The 23,648-nt window shown below is 37.1% G+C and overlaps 1 protein-coding gene across 1 annotated transcript in view; it reads right to left on the reverse strand.

Annotated features, from left to right (window-relative positions):
* Positions 1–23,648, reverse strand: part of LOC140232339 (protein tweety homolog 1-A-like) — a 118,472-nt gene that overhangs the window by 924 nt on the left and 93,900 nt on the right. The window contains exons 9-14 of the mRNA XM_072312469.1: positions 19,280–19,372; positions 18,010–18,143; positions 16,409–16,510; positions 11,457–11,630; positions 8,386–8,430; positions 3,595–3,718 (exon numbers count right to left, since the gene is read on the reverse strand). Of these exons, the coding sequence (XP_072168570.1) occupies positions 3,595–3,718; positions 8,386–8,430; positions 11,457–11,630; positions 16,409–16,510; positions 18,010–18,143; positions 19,280–19,372 (672 nt within the window). The remainder of the gene's footprint in view (positions 1–3,594; positions 3,719–8,385; positions 8,431–11,456; positions 11,631–16,408; positions 16,511–18,009; positions 18,144–19,279; positions 19,373–23,648) is intronic.

The following is a 23,648-nucleotide window of genomic DNA, read 5'->3' on the forward strand; positions in this document are numbered from 1 at the left end:
ATGTATGCCATATGACTCTAGTGACAATTTAGATGGTAATAACTCTCTCACAGAAATCTGATATCGCTCAAACTTTCATCACCGAATCTGCTATTTTTGTTTTTCTTTAAATGCCATCATGCTGAACAAAATATCTCACATTACACTCTAAATTTGTAAATGAGTGATTCATTGACGACTATCTCCATGACACACAAGACAACATATACACTAACACAACACACACAAACAAAAACACTGTGTGACAGGCTAGTGGCAAAGGACTGAGAATGTTCAAGTCATGGCATGGGCTTTCACACTAACGAGGAACTTGTTTGTGAACATGTTTCTTTTTTTTTTGTCACTGTTTCTCTTTTGTAAGTATGCGAGCAAACATGAATAATGTCCTTTTGCCACTTGAGTATTGTTTGTAATTTGAGACGTTTGACGTCCTATGGTCTGATCAAGGAAGTGGGACATAGAATGTTCTTGTATTCACTACCACTGCAATGCATCAATATACAACACGTTCCTGACAGTTAGAAGTCAGCAAAGAAGACTATCATTGTTGCTCAATGCTCAATAAATTATAAAGAAGCTTAGAAATGCATTACAGAAATGTGTTAACATCCACTTTCTTTTGCACGTGTGAAACCTCTCAATTATTTTTCCTCCCTTAATGACGTGAGATTATCTGAGCTATGGCTTCGAGGCAACCGGACACCGGATCTGTTTATTATCATTCTCGATCCCGCATTTGCGTCATCTTTCGCAAAAACACTGACGTGAGGAATGTGATATACCGGGCGTCATGATTTGTGCTGCTCACACACATCCTGCAGCAGTGGGTAACCAAAGATTTGTCGGAAAATCCACAAAAGTCACATCCCATATAATGCAATTTTCATCTTTGTTCATTACCTTCCTTTTTTTTTCCCAAAATTCTTTTTTGGTTCTCAGCAATGACATCCCGACATGTTTTGATTCAAATCATTCTCAGTAAATTGCCACATAGCTCTCTCTCTCTCAAAAAAAAAAATTACAACCACCACCACCACCACCATTACCGTAGTTTTAATATCATAACAGGAAAACACTGAGGGACTGGAAGATGAAGTTAACACAGACGATAAGACAACAACGTACAACCACTCACAGAGTTCCACAAGACCCAACAGCATCATGACTCAACAAATCCAGCCTGCTCTTTACAAGGTTCCTTTCCCTACTGAACAAAACCTTTCCTCACCACGAACTTTTTTTAAGTGAGGAAGATGCCTGCTGCCTCTTGGTTGTCTTTTGATATCAACTACGAAAAATTCAATGAGATTTCATCAATTAGGAATCAATCGCAGGAACAGGCTCTGAAAGAGCCTGAAAGTGCAAGTAGCAGTGATTACATGGGGGATATCATCATAATTGTGAGATCCCAGATTATGATATTAGATCATTTTGTAATGCCTCAATCTTGCTATAGTAATAAACGTACATCCTGTCAAAACCAGTGTGATTATAAAAAAAACCCAACCAATTTCTTGTCTGCCTTTTTGTATTTTTTTCAAAGATCAATTTGACAACTCCAACACACACTGTAAATATGTATATACAAGAAACAGGTTATGAATCCCACACTGCATTTTTTGCAAGCATCAATCGGTAGGTTGATTGAGCAAGTTTAATCACTGTTTTATCGTGCAGCAGTTATTTGCTCGATACCCTACATGGCTTCAACGATTCATCGCATTTTTTCTCAACTTTCCAACAAGAATGGACCAGGACTTAGATTCAAGGGCCAATTCCAAGCCCTAGCTCATGTTGTAAAAGCTTCATCTGTCAGTATCTCGTCTTTTGTTCACAGTCAGGACAACGGATGCATCACCTAGCATCTACTCACACTATTACAAGTTCTGGTAAACAGCATATGGATGAATCACCAAAATACCACACAAATCACATCTGAACTAGCAGGCAGCAGGATAAGCACATCCCAATTAACCTGACACTCATTAAAGTAAAAAAAAGAAAAAAAGAATACATCTATGTCATAACTGCAGTGAAACACAAACACACAAGCACGGAGAATAAAACTTGACTAGACACACACGCTGCAAATGCACAGACACTCAGGTGAAATTCATGGAACTCTGGTGAAAAGTCATGAAACTATGTGTGGAAAAGAAACTTGATGAATAACAGAGCCACATAAAAATTTGAATGATACGAACAATGGGCAATGCTACTTCTTTTCAATATAAAGAGTGACCACAAAATGTGTTCATTTTGACTCTATAGCAATAGGTATAAAATCACACAAACCAAATGGTAGAAGTTTCGCCAAAACCAGACCGTAAATGTAAGTGTGTTGGAATTTTAAAAGTTTTAGAAAAGGTTTTCACCAAATTGTGATCTTTTGGAAGCAACAATACTCAAATTAAGCTTAACTTGATGATGTCTTTAACTCACAAACCTCTCCCTGCATTTGTTCACAATAAAATTTTTGTATAAATCCCATGTTTTGGTCAATGACCTAGCAAATACAACCTTAATGCAGCAACAGTCAACACTGCTAGATTATTGCATCACAAAAACTTGAAAGCAAAGGCTACTGTTTGATTTCTTTTTCTTTTCTTTTTCTTTCTTTTTTCTTTTGCTTTCATGCCCCCTCCCCCCCCCCCAAAAAAAGAAGAAAACAGCAAAGAAATTTGGCAAAGTTTTAAACATAGGATAATGGGGAGAATTGCATAGCTATGATTTCAATGGCACTTCCATTACTTTGCATATATGTGGCTGCCAATATTGTGATCCTGTTTCATGAAAACATGGAACACTCCAAAAATCCCATAACTCTCATATTCTAGATCCAATTTTGACAAAACAAATCTGTTCTGATTGATTTTTACACCATTGATCAAAGCCAACACAAAACACATTATGGAACTGCACTTTTATATGCTTCACATTTGAATAGTAATATCAACTAAAATAGCATGAAATGTTTGTATGTCAATCACTTGATGCGGATACTAGCTACAGAGTGACACTACAGCTACTTTACATCATTGTGTATTTTACGTTTGTAATTGATTCAAAGGTGTTTTCTCTTTATTTGGGGGGGGGGGGGGCTATAGTAGTCAAATCTCATGTGGAGTTGGGCAAGTAGTACATGGCTTTGTAGGGCATGTGCTTTATTGGGCACTTGTGAACGTAAACACATCCTCAATTGAAGTGAATGCTAAATATCGTCTTGCACTGAGTATTACAAATTTGAAAGTGAATGCTGGAGTGCAGACATGCAACAGGGCTGTGAATTTCGCATGACATTTATAAAACTCATCCACATATAAGCACTCATACTATTTGCAAACTTATGTCTCAAACACGCACAAAAAATAACACCTGACAACAATGCACGCAGAAAACACAGCAGTGAATAAGATGTGGATACAGCACTCCGTACAATGGCAACAGAGGCAACACTTAACAAGTATTCATGCATGTGGGGGAGGGGGGACATGTGGGGGGGGGGGATGATGGGAGGGGTGAAAGGGAAGGGGGCAAAGCAAACAACACAGATGAGGGGAGAGAGACGGAGAGTTTCACGCTCGCGACACTCACGGAAGGAGGGGGAGAGTCGTAGACGCCCCTTGAACTCGCCGGGTCTTCCAAAAAACTGTCCCGCTGATGGGAGACATACGATGCGCGACCCGAGGGCCGTGTACTCGAGATGTCGTGGAAAGGACTGTAGGACGGAAATCAGACAGGAACGAAAAAGAGACAGAGAGAACGAGAGAGAAGGGAGAAATACGAAGGAGAAGAAGAAGAAACCAACATTGATTTTATATATGTAGAATGTGTTGGGCTACTGGTTTAGTTATAGGTTTGTATTTCCAAATTTTCCGTAGTGCCATAACATTATCTCTACACCTTGTTTGACTGTGTTGTGTGTCTTACCTTTGTTGTTTTGTCAGGGGTGGTAAAAAAAAAACCACGAAAAGATAGAGGAATTCTATCATTTGGGAAAAGAAAAAATGTTAGAGAAAGAAAACTGAAGGAATGGAAAAATGCTATGACTAATAGAATGAAGCAAAAGCAGACAAAAAAAAAAATAGACACAGAGTATTAAAAAGAGATATATTGACAGATGGTAGATAGAAAGAGAGATATACAAGAAAGAGAGATATATATATGACAGAGAGAGATATAAAAGAAAGAATGAAAGAGATATATAAGACAGAGAGAGATATACAAGAGAGAGAGAGAGATACATAAGACAGAGAGAGATATAAAAGAAAGAGAGAGATACATAAGACAGAGAGAGATATAGAAGAAAGAACGAGAGAGAGAGAGATATAAGAAAGAGAGAGATATAAAAGAAAGAATGATAGAGTTATATCTAAGACAGAGAGAGATATAAAAGAAAGAATGAGAGAGATATATATAAGACAGAGAGAGATATAAAAGAAAGAATGAGAGAGATATATATAAGAAAGAGAGAGATATAATAGAAAGAATGAGAGAGATATATACATAAGACAGAGAGAGATATAAAAGAAAGAATGAGAGAGAGAAAGAAAGACAGAGACAGGGAAATACCAGCAGATAAGAGAGAAATATTTCTAGCCGAAAGATTCTCAATATTCATAATATCTTAGACGAAAACACAAATAAAATTCATTTGATTTTGGTTCCCTTTCTTTAATCTATTCCCAGCCTTGATCAATTTCCTACTATACATTTCAGGGCCAGTGTGGATTGATTTAAAAATGGAAAAAAAAAAAAGAAAAATGTAAGAAAGATATTATTCAGAGGGGTGAAGGTTTAGGTGTGAGTTTCTTCAATTTTGTCTCCCTCTTTAAATTAAATTTGTTAAGATCGCAACTGCTGATCTGTAAATTAACAAACATGTCAGAAAAAAGAAAAAAATGTGTCAGGCATTACTCTCCAATAATTGCATTGCTTGTGAATAAGTGCATGAATGCATGCAAAATTTTGTCATATGTCAAAATCAAGTTTTGTCTATTTTGGAAAGATTCCGAATATGTCACTTGAGATCATGTCTACCTCACTGCAGGTAAGAGAAGCGAAATGATACAAGTCAGATATAACAAGTCAAAAGAAAGAAGGTGACTGAATATTGCAGATTTTGCATTCAGAGGTGTTTCAAGTGAGGTTGCTCACTGTCAAAACTTTCCTCGAGGTAGAAGAGAAGATATGTTGTATCTCCGTCACCCGAGTGAGAAGAAGTGCCTTTTTATTTCAAATTTAGGCTTGTATTTTCTGTGAAATGTGAACGTGGCAGAAACAGCTGTGACATCCCAGTATCAGTATAATCTGGAGAGAATATCTTAATAGCGACCTCTCTTGTTTTGTGTGCACAGAATTTGAGAGGAAAAAAACAAAGAACAAAAAAACTAGAAGTCAACAAGCCTTTCTTCTTACGCCAGTACGTCATCCCACCTGGCATTAATAGTGGTTAGCAGTTCCGCATGGAAAAACTATGCAACTACGGCGCTGGGGTCCCCATATATCTTCCCTTCTTTTCATGAACAAAACACAATTTGAAGTTGACCCATTAGAGTATTTCTTTGTTGGTTTTTTTACTCAGAATGAAGGTGATAAAATTTGTTTTTACAACCTAAATCTTAAATTGCCATCATTCAGCATGACGGATGAATTGAGGTGTGGGGGGTCGAAACCCAGGATATGAATCTCCTTTCATGGACAGGCAAATTCTGCCCTTATAATTCTTTGAAGATCCACTGTCAAAATCTCCTGTGAAATAAGTACAGTGTTGTTGTTGTGTTTTTATTCCTTTCTTCAAAAATCAGCACCTCGACTGGTTATCCAAGAGGTTTATAAGAGCACATTAATTAATGACGGTAATCAAGGTAATACATAAGGGCCACAAATTACATAAATTCTATTTAAACAAAAAATAGATCCCTCTTCTGAGATCCATTTTGATCATACAGCTAGCATTCTTACTACTTTGCCAACCAAAATGCTGAAAAAGAAGGTTGTTTTTTCTCAATCATTTGATAAGCAATTTCACAAAAATCAAAAAGTAATTCTGTAGATATTAGAAATTAAAGACTAGATAACATCACTAAAACTTTACTGCTCTTATTTTAATATGGCTTCTCCTACGTGCTGAAGCATTTTGAAGCCTAATCATTCTTTGTCTCTCGCTTATATGTATCTCATGGCCGAACGTCATTTTCACAATGTATTTAGTCACCACCTCGACATTGTAAATCTTATAAAATGACACGTGATCCATTAGCACAATGTCAAGGGGAAAATGATGGTTAGGATTTTTTTTACCAATAATTTTTCACGTACCACAAGACCATGACAGTGTTCTTTGAGGTATCATCTCACAAAACGTTTGGATGATCTCCAATTAATCTCTCTATGCTCTTAAGGCCCATGGAAAGTTATGAAATAGGCTTAGATTTGATGACGTCTGTTAAAATTTGTTATGAACAATTGAGCAAATTCCAATTGGAGAATGTAGGATAGGCAATTTAACAAATGAAATTTTTCTCAGTTACAAAAAAAAAAAAAGTTTTCATACCAAAAAAAAAAAAAAAAAACTTGATCCAGCTTTGAGTTGGAAAATCATGTGTGCATGTGTGTGTGTGTATCTAGGCTGAACTGAAAACTAATGTTAATTGACATTCACTTCCACGTGGTTGTGAAATACAAGGCAAGATAGTGCCATACTTCCACAAACGGTTCCGTTCCCCTAAGAAGTGCTGGTACTTTTTAAAAAGGCCACTGGTACCTCTTAGATCAGTTTCAATGCACTAATTCCTAGGCATGCAATTTCTCATCTTTTCCCAGCATGTTAGGGTGTCATGTTACCCACAGTCCCACACATTGCAATTGTTGTTAGCTATCAAAATTGCTCCATGATGCACACACGTGGAATTCATACCGTACTCGAGGATGAAGAGTTTTTGTGTTCACATATTACAATCAATGATTGTCTCTAAATCTTTCTCCGACCCATCCTGCCTATATCTCATCATCTGAGTACCATTCCATATCAAAGTTTGCAACATCTTGCCATGTTGCCATGGTGATGTTGCCATGGTGACAAACAAAACATTTGCTGCTGACTGGTTCCGGTAGTTACCACACTAGCTATTAACACAGAAATTGCAACTATATTGCTCCTCAAAGTTTTTGTTACATGTCATTTGAAATAGGAGCCCGGTCTCGAGTCTGTACAAATCTGAAAGTGTAAAAGCCTTTGGGATAATTTTCTGGCTTTCTTTTTGCAATGAGATCTTGTTTTGATGTCTCAAGTTCTCAATCACAAAAGAGACTACTCGCTTGATGACTGCAATTCTCTCATCAAGACTTTCTGATTAGTTTAATTGGCTGCAACTTAATTTCTGAAAAGTTGTTGTTGTTTTCTTTCTTTCTAGCCATAATGTCTCCCATCAAGATCCATCAAAATGCAAGGTGTGCACAGGAGGGTGGGAAAAGGAAATGAAAAAAATTAGGAAATGAAAAATGAGTGAAGATGAATATATAAAATGAAGGCCAAATATGGACCAGGTACATCGATGCAGGTGACAAAATTAACACACATATCAAATGCAGGCATGAAATGAAACATGGGTATATATATAATATTTCTGATGCAAGATGACAAACACTGAAGAAAAAAATCAAAAGGATGAAAATAAATTATATTGCAGGCTGGTAGGGAGGCTAGGAATGAGCAGACAGCAGGCAATATCAATATCATACAATGATGACACGGCCCAGTGCATTACTCTTTGAAACATTGTCAGATCTTCTGACTGACTGCATTGATTGTATTCAGTAGATCAATTTAAATATCAAATCAAGAAAATTACAATGAGTCTCTTCATATTGCCTTTACTTTTCTTTTTTTTTTTTTGTTGTTCAGGCATATCGATGCTTTTAAAATTCTATATTTGTATCACTGATGTTACCTGGACATTACTGCAAGGCAAAGAAAGTGTCAATAAGACTTTTCATATTCAAATCTTCATCAGTGAGGATAAGAATTTTCTTTGACAAAGTTGTCTTTTTGTCAAAATCAAAGTGACTGATTTCCAAGATTCTGATATTTTGTTCTATTTCATTTGGTGTCCTCCTTTTTTTTTCCAATCCAGAACAGTGCATAATTACCACAAACTTGGAAAAATAATTACAATTAAAGAACTTTTGATAAGTTCACAGGAAAGAGATATCCCTTTAACACATATGTATTGGCAGAGGACCAGACAATATTGCAAAGAGATGCATGGTACGCTGCCAACACCTGGCAGGCAAGTCTAGCATGACACATCGCATTCCCACAATGCTCTTGTGGAGGCAGGCGGCCCGAAATAAACGGTGCCCGCCACGAATTGGGATACTTGCGGCTCGTATCTGTGGTATCTAGGCGGCGAAGGCATTTGGACTGACCTGTGGGACAAAGGTTTTGCGGCACATCTCTCATTTTAACAAGAAACAAAACACTGCACACCTTTCAATATGTGGGACTGCATATTAGAATGGATTAATAATAATTGTACACTTGCAGGTGTGTGCTCAATCTTTATTTCAGATGCAACTTAGACCATCTATAACTGGGCATTATGTTGCCAGAATAATTTGCTCTGAAACATTAATTTTCTGATCATTAGTTTTCCCTCTTTTTTTTTTCTTTTTTTTGGGGGGCCTTCAGTCAAAATTGTTGCTTTTTTGACAAGCATTCAAAATCTGTCATTGTTTGTCAAAGTTTTGCCTAAAGGAATAAACTGAAGGCTTTGAATTATATCATCTAAAGGACATACATATCCTTGGTTTTGAGTTAAATAAAGACTGGACACACATGGGAATATAAAAGATTCAATTAATCAAAAGCATTGCATAATAGAATGAGATTGGGTAACAATTCAATAATACACAATACATTGGTCACTGCAAAACAATAAGCAAAATTGGGGTCAAAGGTTAGCATTGCACTGCAAATTTTTGTCGTCATTAAAAAAAAAAAATAATCACTTTGTTGCAGGTAATCTTTCTTTTAACTGAGCTAAACTGATTGGGGATTTAATTTCTCATGCATGGAAAGTTGGTTAGTCCCATGAATGGTGGGTTGTGTTAGTTCTTGGCATGGTTCATCAGGCATATTGCCACGCCCAAGGGTGATGCTAAAACATTGTTTCAGTTCACTTCTTGACACTGTGTTGAATGGGCATTGAACGTCCTAGAATGAACGATTGAGGTGGGATGGCTTAATAATGAAGTTGTTGTCTTGGAAATGTGTTAATACACAAAGAGTGAAAAAAAAATATGATAAACTGTGGTGTTAACAAGTACCTTTCAAAATCTATTGGGTATGATTACAGCATGTTGAAGGTTAGATGTTTTTTTTTCATGGAGTGGATTATTCCAAAGTTGAATCATGATTTGCGCTTTAGATGTCACGGACAAAACTCCATCCCAAAAATTTACCAAGGAGACTGTTGACACTTTACATATAAATCAAAACAAAAAAGTTAAGATTATGAATTCTTGCAGATAACCAAACAAACGATCTAAAAATAAATTCAACCTTTGATAGCTAATCCCCCCCCCCAAAAAAAAAAAAAAAACATAAAAAAGGGCAAAAAAGATATATAAAACCAAATCTGACTTGGCCGATATTTGTAACAAAATGTTTGGGCCATCAACTGCAGTGGAGGGGAAGTATCAAATATACCAATTAAGTTTTCCCCAAATCTCTAATTAGTTCATGGATTTTCTTTTCCCAAAAAAAAAAGGTATATGACAGGGAAAATTTGGCACCACACAAGAGCCATTTTCATGACGCGCAGTATTAGCAATGAAGGACAGTTCCTTTATAGTCACTCTGAGTTGCTTGCTACTAATTGGAATAACTATTCATCTGTAGTCATCTATTTTACAAAGAACAAAGATGGTGTATATTTCTGTCTTTGGTCCATTCATTATATATCATCACTAATTCAGTAGACTATCACAATTGGAGCTAGCTGTTATTTCTTCCTGCTTTACTGTTTTGGTCAATCATTCATCTTCTTTTATGGATTCTTGCATCAATTTGTAGGTAAAACCAAAAGACTCCTTCTCAACATTCACAGCAGCAAAGCTATCATCCTTTTAATTCTTCCTCGATTCCAAGTTATGATTGTGTGAAACTTTCTATTTATAGATCAACGTCTCTGAATGTCTGGCGTATCAGTTTGCCTCAAGTTTTCTTTTCTTTCTTTTTTGACAAAGTTCTGAGATGAGGAAATAAAGTATACTTTAGATTACTGGTTTAACTTATCAGGACATGAACCCCACCACTTGCCTTGAATCATGGGCCAGGTATGGAATATTAGGGAAATTGTGTTTGAATCATGAAGGGATATTTAAAGTAGCATCAATCATACTTGAAATTTTTAAAGCAAGAGTTAGGAGGCATTCAAATGATAGTAGGAGCAGCAAGCACAGGATTTAAAAGGATTTTATATTTTTGTAAGTAGGCCTAATAATACGGCATCATAATTCCCTACAACGCTGCATTGTGTTAAGAATTCCACAGCAAATCAAAAAGAAAACATGCTCAAGGTTAGGATGAATAAAACCATTTTCTAATAGCACAAGCTCAGCTTTTGGAGGATCATTTTAAAGGGTAATGCAAAACACACACTTGACACGTCTTAAGAAACTGACAAGTCATCTCAAGTGTGTGAGATTCTGTGGGAACTGAAACTTTATCCACCTACGTGTAGCTTTCAAGGCAACAATATCATCAAGTTTCAATATATACCACAAACCTTATGTTGTGTGTGTAAATGGATTGTGAAGAAATGTGCTTTCGTGTTGTTACTACATGTCATCAACGCAAGAGATGTAATTGCTGGGACTAATCAAGTTTTGGCACACTGCTGGGGGGAAACATTTTGTCTCCACTGTGGCATGATTGCAATACATCTCAAAATAATAAGCCAACTAGTGTCTCTTCGACAATTCATTGGACTTTGCTTCATATCCACTACTAACACTCATTTTATATACATCAAAGAAAAACCAGGAGCTATGCGTACTTCTGAAATCTTCATACAATTTTCTTCAGATTTTATCAGCAATGACAGAGACATATTTCAGCCTAACATCTCGGGACTGTGAAGATGAAATTTTTGTTGAATTCCTTTTATACTATGCCATCCTTTGCAGATTAAAAAAAAAAAAAGAATTGAAGGTTACTTTCACATTCTTCTTCAAATAAGGGAAAGTTGTATTCTTGAACCATGCTATAAATCAAATTCGAGAAAAAAAAAATACAATTCTTTGTAAATATTCCCCTAAAAAAAAAAAGTCGTGACAAATTTTGATAAAGATAAAGTGTGATAGATATCATTTAAAAACATCCTAATTGGCAGCTCAATTGAAGTAAATGGCAAAACTAGCATTAAACTTGTTGGCCAAGGAACACCTACCCGAAGCCATGTGATGATTGGGGTCTGGTGGGCGAAATGGGGGCAAGGGGTGGGGGCGTCTCCCGGGCGGAGTCGGCGGAGTCGTGCCCTCTCCGTCGGAACCTCTCCAGGGTTGCTGACGACGTCTGAGGGGGCAGGAAGGGGTCCTCCTGGTCCACCTCGTAATTTATTTTCCTGCAGTGGGAATGAGAACGGGGAATGGTAACAGGGAATGGGAATGGAAAATGATAATGGAGAATGGTAATAGGGAATGAGAATGGGGAATGGGAAATGAGAATGGAGAATGATAATAGGGAATGGGAATGGGAATAGGGAATGGGAAATGGTAATGGAAAATGAGAATGGAGAATGGTAATAGGGAATGGGAATTGGGAATGTGAAATGGGAATGGGAAATGAGAATGGAGAATGATAATAGGGAATGGGGATGGGAATGGGAATAGGGAATGGGAAATGGAAATGGGAAATGAGAATGGAGAATGGTAATAGGGAACGGGAATGGGGAATGTGAAATGGGAAATGAGAATGGTAGTAGGGAATGGGAACAGGGAATGTAAAAAGGAACAGCAGTAGGGAATGAGAACAGAGAATGGTAATGGAAATTGTGAAAAACGTAATGTTGACAGGGATTGGAAATGGTAAATGGGAACAGAAAATGAACATGGAAAATGGGAACAGGAAGAGGAATGGGAAAAAAAAGAATTAAAAAGCACAATGACAAGAATAGAACATAAATAGTTTCATTGCAGTAATATTCTTATGTCATGTGTTGGTTAAGTGAGAAATTCATCATAGAGGGGAAATTTTTGTATAAGCCATATTTCAACAAACTTCACGGGACCCTTTTCTAGTGAGGATTGCAGGCATTCCTCTGTTGAGATTAAAAAGCACACTGAGCTAAATGACAACAAAAATATTTTTACCATTATCGGTGGGTGTAAAATCAAAATACACACACAAACATTCATAAGTGTTTCCACTCTATGTCTCGAAGACTACAAACAACTTAACCATTTGCTCTTTGCATCCTTCTGCTTGCAACAAGAAAGAGATATTTTAGTATGTTTGCATACAGTGATTTTGTGGGAGTCTTTTATGCAAACAATAATTGAGAAGGACATGTTCCCGAAATGGCTGGCATTAATTCTTTGAAATTAACTTTGTGAAATCAAGCTGGGATGTCATAAGCATCATGTAACATAACATATGCTCGTATTAGTTAGAGTGTAATTCTGCACCATGTTCAAATTGGTTGTGATGAATAAATAGAGTGATATCACATGAACAGAATGGTTGATGTAAATGTTTCCACAAAATCTGACCTAAATTCAGATTTTTTCATGGAAGTTTCAAGTTTCATGCATTTTCATGACAAAGTGATATTTGAATAAACTACACCTACATACTGACGGTGATGATGTCATCGACGCGCAAAGCACCACTAATTCTTACATGAATATCCACTAATTTCCCTTCTTACTTTTCCACTGAAACAATAATATATGTTACTTGCATCAAATTACTGTGGTTTTGTCATAACTGAGCAAACAATGCCTTTTTAGGGAGGAAGTGATTGTGGTTGATGTATGACTGCTAAAAAAAAAACATGATTTTTCAATAACATCTTTTCATGTGCAAACCTACAGAAGAGTAGTGCACAAATTTGTGCAGACTGTTCCTATTTGCTTGCATCTGGTTAAAGTGTGAGAAAATTCCACAACTTTCTTACTTTATGTCTAATTATCATGAAACTTCTACCTTTTTTTTTTGTACCTGATTTTATTCATTAAAATCAACTTGAACATGCAGTGGGAATGCACTTTTTAAAAGCTGCAGTGTGTGACATAATTGACAGAGCAGGCAACCTGCAAATTTGGCATCCTGTTTGCGAGAATGAATAAACCATCTGGAGAAAAAAACAACAACAAACTGTTATCTCCAAGGGAGATGTAATTCAATTTCTAGGTGAAAGCGCTCTTCTTTCAAAATGTAATGCTTCTCATTGCTTTATTTGATCAGTTTTATGGCAAAATATATCATACTTTGCTAGGAAAAAAAAAACACTACATGTGTATATCAGTAAGATTTTTTTCCTATTAGAGATGGCAAATTTAGCATTTTTCCCTGGCTTAAAAATTTTGTATGTTTGCTTTTTTTCTCTCTCTCTCTCACTCTATTCTACATGGATGATTTACCTGTAACCTCACAGGGGAGCTTCACGTTAAGAAAACTTAGCATTCACATCCGTGCCGACACGCATACACGCAAGATGCAAAACATTTGCACCAGCACGTTTCCACAGCACGCATTACGGCGGGCTTTCAGGATTAATTCATTTCAATCTTTTCAAATGGAATTTCACTTCCCCCTTCATTAATTTGATTTGTGCTACATGTCTCAGCTTGTAGATTTCACCTGCTGTATATCAAATGCACATCTAGGTTGAAGTGCATTATTTGATTGACGGAGCAGAGAATGTTGAAATGTTGATGGGGAACAATCCAGAAGAATTTTTATTTCTTACTGTAGCTTAATGTGTGCACTTACCCTTTTTTTCCCCCTTCAATATGAAAATATAGACAAAGTTTTTTGTCAGAATCTGTGCAGTAGGTATCTACACACCAGGTAATTCCACTTAAAATCTTTTACATGAAAAATGGGTGACTTTTAACTCATGTGCTTGATAATTTTATCTCACATTACATTCACCATGACCACAACACAGAATTAGGTGGCAGCATACGGTAGCTTGCTAACTGTTATTGGTTGAACTTTAGTGTTTCATCATTCTGCACATAAGATCCAATTGCTTTGTTTCATGGTGCTTTTACACACTCATGAAGACTGCAATTGTTGTAAGTTCCATATGGTGCATGGTAGAAAATACTATACAGTGTGTCTCTAAAAAAAGTAAACCCAACTTCAACAGCAAATTTTCAGAAAACTGTAAAATATTTTGCACATTATTTTTTCATGGTTAGATAGTCCAAAAAGTCCTCTATCCAATGATACCACGTAGGTTATGTAACTCTCATGCATGACTGAGCATGATTCAACTTAGTGAATGGGTGTGAAATTATCACTGTGGCAAGTTATTTCTTGCTATTGTCATGCATTCAGGGCATATTTGAAGTTAAATTTTTGTCACATGTTAGGCCTATGACTGTATAACAACTTCAGCAAAGGTTGTTCTTGACACAGGCACACATCACATGCTTTCCAAACATGGTACAGTTGACAATTGAGCAGAGAGTATTCCTGGTAACTTGATACCAGGAAACAAGAAGTTTCGTGGAAGTTCAAGAGGCTTTTCGGGTGCAGTTCCCCGACGGGCAGCCTCCAACAAAAAGAGCCATGGTACAATGTGAGAAAATATGCTGATCACGGAACTTGCCACAGCGATGATTTCACACCCATTCACTAAGTTGAATCATGCTCAGTCATGCATGAGAGTTACATAACCTACGTGGTATCATTGGACAGAGGACTTATTGGACTATCTAACCATGAAAAAATAATATGTAAATATTTGATAGTTTTCTGAAAATTTGCCGTTGAAGTTGGGTTTACTTTTTTTAGAGACACACTGTATATCATTTGCCATGATTAAAAAAAAAACAATATCGATAAAATACACGGAGAAAGAGAGAGAGTAAACCACAAATTATCAATATTAAAACTACTGCTACTCTGAATGTATTAAAACTATCGCTACTCTGTATGTACTAAAACTATTGCTACTCTGTATGTATCCTTCATTATGCCATATGCCACACGCACCATGCATAGGGAGTAGCCTGGCACAATTAATGTGCATGGACGTCATTACCCGCCACTGGTTCTTACTGATTACACACACAAAGTTTGACTTGATTGGAAATGCAAACTTGATGTATTATCAAAATGGTCAAGAGCACCATTATAATGAGATATATTACGCAGCTACTATACCATGTAATAATATATTGTATAAGCTGTTATATTTCGCGAAACAGATATTTTCGCGAGTGATGAGGTCACAGACATTTTCGCGAGATGTTGTTTTCGCGAATCGACGCCGATGCTTACATTAATGCTCTATTAACACATCGCATGGAGTCATTTTCGCGTGTTGCTGAATTCGCGATCCAACTGTGATTCGCGAAATTTGCGCAAATTAAACCCTCGCGAAAATAACAGGTTATACAGTACTCTACTGTGCATTACAAAGTAATGTAATCATTCAAGCACAAAGAGTTTGGAATACAATCAAGCGGCCATTCTCATTTGGCAATGAGAACTCCCTCTGATGCTCAAATCTTGTTTTCCTTGGTTTACACTGCGTAACGTCAGAAACAGCAGGAGGAGGAAGAAAGAGGATGCATCTCACACGTACGTCATATCTTGACTGAAAACCGAAAGCTGTGAAATATGTACTTCAAGAGCGCGACAAGCCTTCATCATCATTATCTCACTGTCCACTCAGAGCTGGGCCGATACCATACTCCATTAACCATTTGACAATGAGAAGATGGCGGATCCTGTTCACATTTTGTGGGAATCTCAGGAATCTAATATGAAATGGGTTAAAAAGCTGGCTGCTACATCACCCCTATCCCCACCCTGTATTGTGAAACCCAGCAAATAAATCACCTTCCCACTTGGTGAATCCCACGTTACTGAAACCAAAAGATGATCTGATTAGGACAGAGAGTGGTAGACTCACGATTGATTGCTCACGTTTGCACTTACTCATCGAGATCACTCTGAAGGTTCATAGACTAGCAAAACCTACAATATTATTTGTTCGGTTTTTGTTGTGTTTTTTTAATGGCAGGTTATCACAAGTTCATTTTAGGGCAAGAGATCCTCCCTATGTAATATCTCTTTCCCTGAAGCCAAACCCCCAAAAAACCGTCATCTATGCAAATGAGGCTCTGTTGTGGTAGGAAGGTCCAGTGGGAGACTACCGACCTTCTGGCGATCCTGGAGGCCAGGGTGGATGACATGCAGAGCACCAGCGTGAGCAGCAGACCCAGAACGACTCCACTCAACAGGAGGAAACCAGTACCAGCTCTGGGAGACAAAACAGAAAAATTAAAATTATGAAAATGGGAGAGAAAAATAAGAGAAATTCATACAGAAAACTTATAGTGGCTGTCATCCCTACAATCAACATCATCGTGAGGGTGGCAAATGCTGATGCATCAAAGTCAGGGAGATTCAAGGAGCTATCTGGGATTATTGCGTGTTACAAGCATCTCAAAAGGTCAGAATAATTCCTGAATCAAGGAGGATGTTAATATCCTTTGTAAGGACAAAGACTAGATATGTATTTATTTTTTTTTTTGGGGGGGGGGGGGGAAGGGGTCTTCTGCAAAATCGTTGACATTGTCATCATTATCATAACATTGCTTACGTTAATATCATTGTCATTATGATTACCTTCAATTTTTTTGAAATATGAAGGCTATTTTAAAGATAGCATCAGAAATCATCTAGAACCCTAAAGCTTGAACAGGCCTTCAATCATAGCTGCACAGGACTTTACGCTTCATGCTTATGATATGCTCTTCATACATGTATATTCATACACAAAAAAATCTATTCCCCCCCCCCCCCCACCCAATTACTACATGCTAGATTCTGAATTTGAGCACCATGCTGGGTAAACCATCATAAAAACTATGGAAGATGACATAAAAAAATACTAGTTTATTGCAGCTGAAACCATATCCCATAATGGAGATGACAATGTGTATCTATAACAAAGTGGTATTAGGTTATCATGAAGAGATGGTGTCTTGCTTTAGCCCTTTGTAAACTCTGAGTGCTGATCGGCACAGAAAACCACATACAATGTAGTACAGTATTCATCGCATAATCGGGCATCTGATAATCGGGAACCTCGCTTAAATGACATACGCTTCCCAGAAACATTTCCAATGCATGTTATTTTCACTGGATAATCGGGCGGGGACCTCTGATAAACGGGACAATTTTTCTTCAAGCGATCTTTGCTTTTGTTGATATTTTACACAAAAAATCTACCAAAATACCACAACAATATTTAAAAGATTCTAAAGATTCCCTATCAGTTGTCGTTTACATCGAACTTACAAAGCAAGCTTCGGACTGGTGTGTTTTGACCTCCGTCCATCCAGTACACGTACATGCATAGCCACGAAAGTGCCGTGTATAAGTATCCATGCCATTGCGAAACACATGTTTTCGCGACATTTTTCTCCTCTACATAAGCAAAGCCATGTGCTCTACATCATTGCAAGAATGCAGGGAGAGCTAGAGGGTTGCGCCGAGGGGTAGCGTGGTTGTGTATTCATGTACATGTACAGTACATCAGTATGCATGTGTGTGTGTGTGTGTGTGTGTGTGTGTGTGTGCACTACATGTACATGTCGTATGCCGTTAGTGTATGGTGAGTGCTCACTGCGAAATCGGGCACCCCGCTTAAAGGGGCCGTGTTTGCTACTCCCAACCTGTCCCGATTATGCGATGAATACTGTATTGCAAACACTGTCAAAAGTCCCTGGCACTGAAAGGGTTAACGAACTCACAGCGTGTCGTAGCAGATCCCGTGCACTGCCGAGATGTAGTCCCTGTGGATGCTGTTACAGTCCACAAGAGCCGTGACTTGCTGCGTGTACCCAATCACCTCTTTCAGGGTATCATTTACGCTGTTGGCATAAGACTGCAAAAAACCACAAGAGAAAGGGAGAAAATAGAACCACCAGTTAACTACAAAATTGAAGAAAGTGAAATGAGTATACTGATCTCTTTAATTTTGCCATTTACATTGAAAATCTCCACCAGATGGTAAAAGTTACAAAGAAACTTATGGCTGTAGTGACAGGAGAGGACAAGAAAAATAGATGTTAGGGGTGTGCAGTACTGCGATCAGCATATCAAATTTCTCAGTCACGACTGTTTCTATATGAACTATGAAGTTACAAAGAAAATGAACATACACTGCTCATTTCAATAACGTTATTAAGTTATCTTGGACTGAAGAAACTATGACAGCTAGTCTGCGAAAGCGATGCAATTGCATATGTGTGTTTTTCTGTGAAACGAGTGGTAAGGAAATGAAACACATATCAGTTTATACCAGTAATCTTGTGTCACGTTTACTCAATGGCCTTCCAGTTCACAGAACATAAATACTTCTCTCAAGCTGCACACGCAAATTCCACTTAGCCTTTTGGTCTTCTTGAAACTTATAAGTGATTATGCCCCACATTATTATCATGTAACACCCGGATGAGATTGTAGAAACATACATTGTACTTTATAAAGTCGTAATTCATGCCTCGTCATCAAATGACAGCAGAGTCTGCATACGACTGAGTTGTGATAACTTTTTTTTAAAAACACATATTCAAAAACATTTTCTATCCCTAAGACCCATAATCATATTTTTAATCCCCCTTCCAAAACAGGTGACAGAACAGATCTCTTTATCAAAAAAAAAAAGAAAAGTTTTACAAGTGCTATCTATATTTGAGATTTAATGAAAAACACACGATTATTTGTCACTCAATTCCTGATTCATAATGGTATGAATTTGAACTTGATATACTGTGCAACAACAATAATTCTTGATTAGCTCTTGTTTGTGTTTCCTTTTCCCTATTTTCAGCAACAAGAAACCCAATGTTTCTCCATGCTAATATGGTTTAAGTGGACATGGTGATGTATAATCAAATAGATAACTGACTAGATAACTAAATAAATAGATACACTGTAAATATACAATATCAAACGTGTGTGGCACTAAAAGGGGGTTGAATGAGAAAGTCTACAGCAGCATGAAATTAAGTCACATACTTCTGATGAAGGAGAGTACTGCTTGATGAGGGCTTCTAGCGAGGCCAACGACTCCTGCGCTGCTGCAAGCTGGTTGTTGGCCTGCGTTATCGACTGCAAGGGATATGGGAGAAACGAGAATCAGAAAAAATCCTTGATGAGATGTGTGATATGTGTGAGGAATGATGAAAAAAACAACAACAACTAAGTACTGTGTGAAACAGCCCATTTAATCAGGTAGCAAAGTGATGATGTCCCAGTATTTTGTTACAACATGGGGTGGAATCAGGTGCGAGCATGGTTAGCAACATTAGTGTTCACAGATATTTGGGCCAGGTGAGGTTATTTGGAACCAGTTTCCATGGCGATTAATTACTACGTCATCACACTTTGGTACTCTATGATGAAGGACATATCTGTAATATAAGTCAGGGCTGCACACTGGCCCATTTTTTCTACTGGTCCAACATGTCCCTGTTGGACCACTAGGTACCCAGTTTTTCCATTTCTTACTGGTCCATTCCTGAAAAAGTTCCTGGCTCGGCATTGACTTTCTCTGTGTCTGGACCATCGGAACAGTGCCAGGGTGCAGCCTTGTATATACATCTTCAAAACCTGAAGAGATCTTGAGGCATTCTCTCTTCATTTTTTTTTTCTTTTTCATCAGCATTTAGTATTAAAATCTATCTAAACTTGACCGACAATGTGTAGTTGTACAGTTAGCAAGTCCACTACAAGGTGTAGCACAATGCCTTAGACCAACAGGAAGATCATGGTGATACATAATAGGAGGGATTAGGGGATTAGAGGATTAGGTAATCTCCATTCCTTAACAATCAATTTCTAGACACCTGTGCCAATCAGTGAAAACAAACAAACAAAAACAAACAAAACAAAAACAAAAACAAAAACAAAAACCACCACACTGCGTGTGTGCCAATCAGCAAACAATTCAATTCAATTCAATTCAATTCATGGCTTATTCAATCATCTTCGCAGCTGAGTGGCTGAATTGTGATAATCATGTATACACAGTAAAATGACATAAGAATAATATAGTTTCATCAACTAAAACATAACACTTAGAACATAATTTATACTATTCAAATACAACTTTGTTTCAACTATAAAATCTAATGAATTCATATTGTGAAATCATCATACAGCTTTAAATGATGTGAGTGCATTACAGAATAAAAACTGAATAAACTCCACAATCTGAACCAGATATGAGAACATGATAATGAACCAAGTTTAAAAGAATGCTATCATTTACAACGTTAAACATTATAATGTTCATGAACACGCAGAGGGACAAAATAAAATCTTGAAAAAACGGGCAGAGGGACCAAAACATCTTGGTAAAAAAAAAAAAAAAAAAAAAACAAGACACAGTAAAGGTTAAATACAGTAAAAAATGAGCTCAATTCCATCCATGCATTCATCTCTACCTTTAAAGGCATAATTTACCGTTTGCAGATGAAACAAAAACCTGACAGTAGTGTTTTAAAATAGTTCTAAAATGTGAGTTAGGGATAGAAACAACCACTGTAAATATTTGAATCCGTATAGTCGATGTTAAGTATTGTTAAATACACAAAATGTGAACAATAGATCTGCAGTTATGGTTTATTGAGAAATATACTGATATCTCCTTATATTTTAGGTTTTATTGCAAAAATTTTATATGGTAGGATGTTTTGTGATACAACAGACCTACACATATGCATCAAATGTGATATCTTGAACATTTTTTTAGATCACTGCTCCCAAAGGTAAATAAAGTAAATAAAGTAAAATAAAGTGCAGGTAGTAGTGAAAAGATGGGTGGGGGAGGAGGGGGGGGGGGGGGAGGCAAGAAACCCCGAGGTTGTAGTCATAAAGAGATGTTACAAGGGCCAAGTGGGAAGGTGAGTTTGGGTTCAACGAGAAGGTAAAACTTATTGAGAGATCAAATAACCACATTAAACTTTTTGGCTGGTACCCAGCAGACTACAGTCCTGGCACATCAGCGACACTGAAAAAAACAGTTGTTATTGTACAACTCTTTTCTGCTACTGTCTGTGAGACAATAAGGTTTCCAACTGGTGTCTTTACTGGCAAGCACAAGGAACAGCAAAAGCAGCAGTTGGTGAAATCAAGAAATTTCTGACGATCAACAATTGAAACTAAGTATCTAATGGCTGAACATTTTATAGTGTGAAAGGGGTGGATGAAATGTTTTCCCCCACATCCCTTTAGCAGGGGCTTTGATCCAATATTATTCAGCACTACATGAAAAAAAAAACAGTAATAAGAGTTGGACAGCCTTTTAAACTCTATTAGGTAATATTGTAGAGATCTTACAAATACACATAACTTTAATATACATCACATATTTTGCAGTATTGGCATTATTCTGTGTGTTTGTTTGTTTGTTTTTTTTGCAAATTTCCTAATTTTAACATATCCATGACTTTTTATTAAAAGTCATACCCATATACGTCACGCGTTCCACCTTTTTGTGCAGAATTAACAATGAGAAACTTTCTAGAAAGGACCACTATCTTATTGAAAATACAGATGACAATGTGGTGTGGTTGACTTGTGTTGCTTTGTTTCTCCAAGGTTCGGCCATCCATGTAACTCAGGAATTCCTGGTGTGGGGTGTACATAGGGGGTTCACAGTGACTTGACTTCAGGCAAGTGGAACGTCTGGATTGTTTGTCTTTAGTAGTTGCTTTGGAGTCAGTAGATATTCCATGTGTACAGCAGCATAAGTTATCGCAAAGCACATAAATCATGTCTCAAAATTTCCCACAGAAATACCGGTAGTCCTAGTGCTTAGACACGGAAGTGATATTTCAACATAAACTCCTGCTTCCCCCAAAAAGGTACAGTTATCAAGGATGAAAGCAATGTATCGATATATCTTTTTTTTTTTTAGTTTCCTCCTCCATTTTGCAGGAAATGTTTACATAGGATTGCACAAATAGCCATATTTAAAGCACATAATAGCATTCCAAGTAAAAATTTAGACAGCACACTGCAAGTTGTCATTTCTGTGACTTTCATCTCACAATACGCAATATGTTTTTCATCATGCATAAGTGAAAACGATGTAAAATCATCTTTCAGACATATTTTTTTTTTGGTACTCCCACACCAGGAAAACAGAAAAATGAAGTGGGAATTTGTCTTACTAGATATACAATAGTTCTGTTATCACTCGCCAAAACAATATTATCACAATCGTTCCCCAGTAAGAGCAGCAGTTGCATGGGTGTCGGTCCCACCAGTCACAAGGTTTATCATCACAGCAGACAGCTATCACCCATTGTCTTTTACTGGTGTCTGTAACACATTTTCATGGAATTGTGTTTTTTTGGTGTGTGTGTTTTTTCCATAACAAAACAAACCTTAGTAAAAACTTAACATTAGGTATGTTGTTATTGCCTGCTTTACAACTTGTATAAAGACTACACCCATCTCGTAAAAAAAAAAAAAAAAAAAAAAGGAAAGTCATACGGAAATGTTCCTTCTACATACTGCCTGTAACATGGATGGTAAAAGAGAATGGCTAGGAGATAATTGCTCTATAGGGTGCAATCTTGCGAGTCTTCATGTACCTGAGGATAAATGTTTTGGAACCACCATAACCTTGTAGATAGTGAGGAGCGACCCCAGCAATGAAACTAACATATCAAAATAGTTTTTATTTTTATACCTCAGGATGATTACAGGTAACAGACGAGCTTTACTCATTTCTTTTTTTAGAGTAAGAGATGTCATAAGTACATGCTATAAGAGGAGACACAATTTCACTGTATGCCATCTACACATATTTTGTGAAACAACAAAGCAAAACCTATCCTCAACACTGCTGGATTCAAAAGTGGAGGAGGAGTTTAAGTGCCATTGATTATTATGATCTTCATATTCGACAATCACCTTGCACAGTTTTCACATCTCTCCTGCCTACTGAACTACTGAATGCCCGCACAATGACTATGACTGAGGTAAAACCATGCAGAGTGGCTAATTGATCCTGAAACAGCGGGACATGTTTTCGATACCTGAAGCTATCTTCCAAGCTGTCACTTGAATTCAGTTTGATTCAATTCAAATCACTTCATACAATTGTATCATCACTATTATCCCATGGACCTAGTCCATGATTAGCCTAAAAGAACAGAGAAACTTGCATTTTATCTTGAGTATACAGTATATTTCTGTCAAATTTTGTGGGACATACATCCCGCACATAATGCTGAGAATGCAACAGCACTGCTCACATACTCTTTTGAAAGGGAAAGTGTTATTTTTGTGATATCAGATTTCATCGGTGCAAAGGCAACACCCTTAAAGGTGAATATAATGAGCAGATGAGAGTTAGAAAGGGGTGCGGTTA

Source organism: Diadema setosum, chromosome 8 (genome assembly GCF_964275005.1).
Source record: "Diadema setosum chromosome 8, eeDiaSeto1, whole genome shotgun sequence".
Lineage (NCBI taxonomy): Eukaryota > Metazoa > Echinodermata > Echinoidea > Diadematoida > Diadematidae > Diadema > Diadema setosum.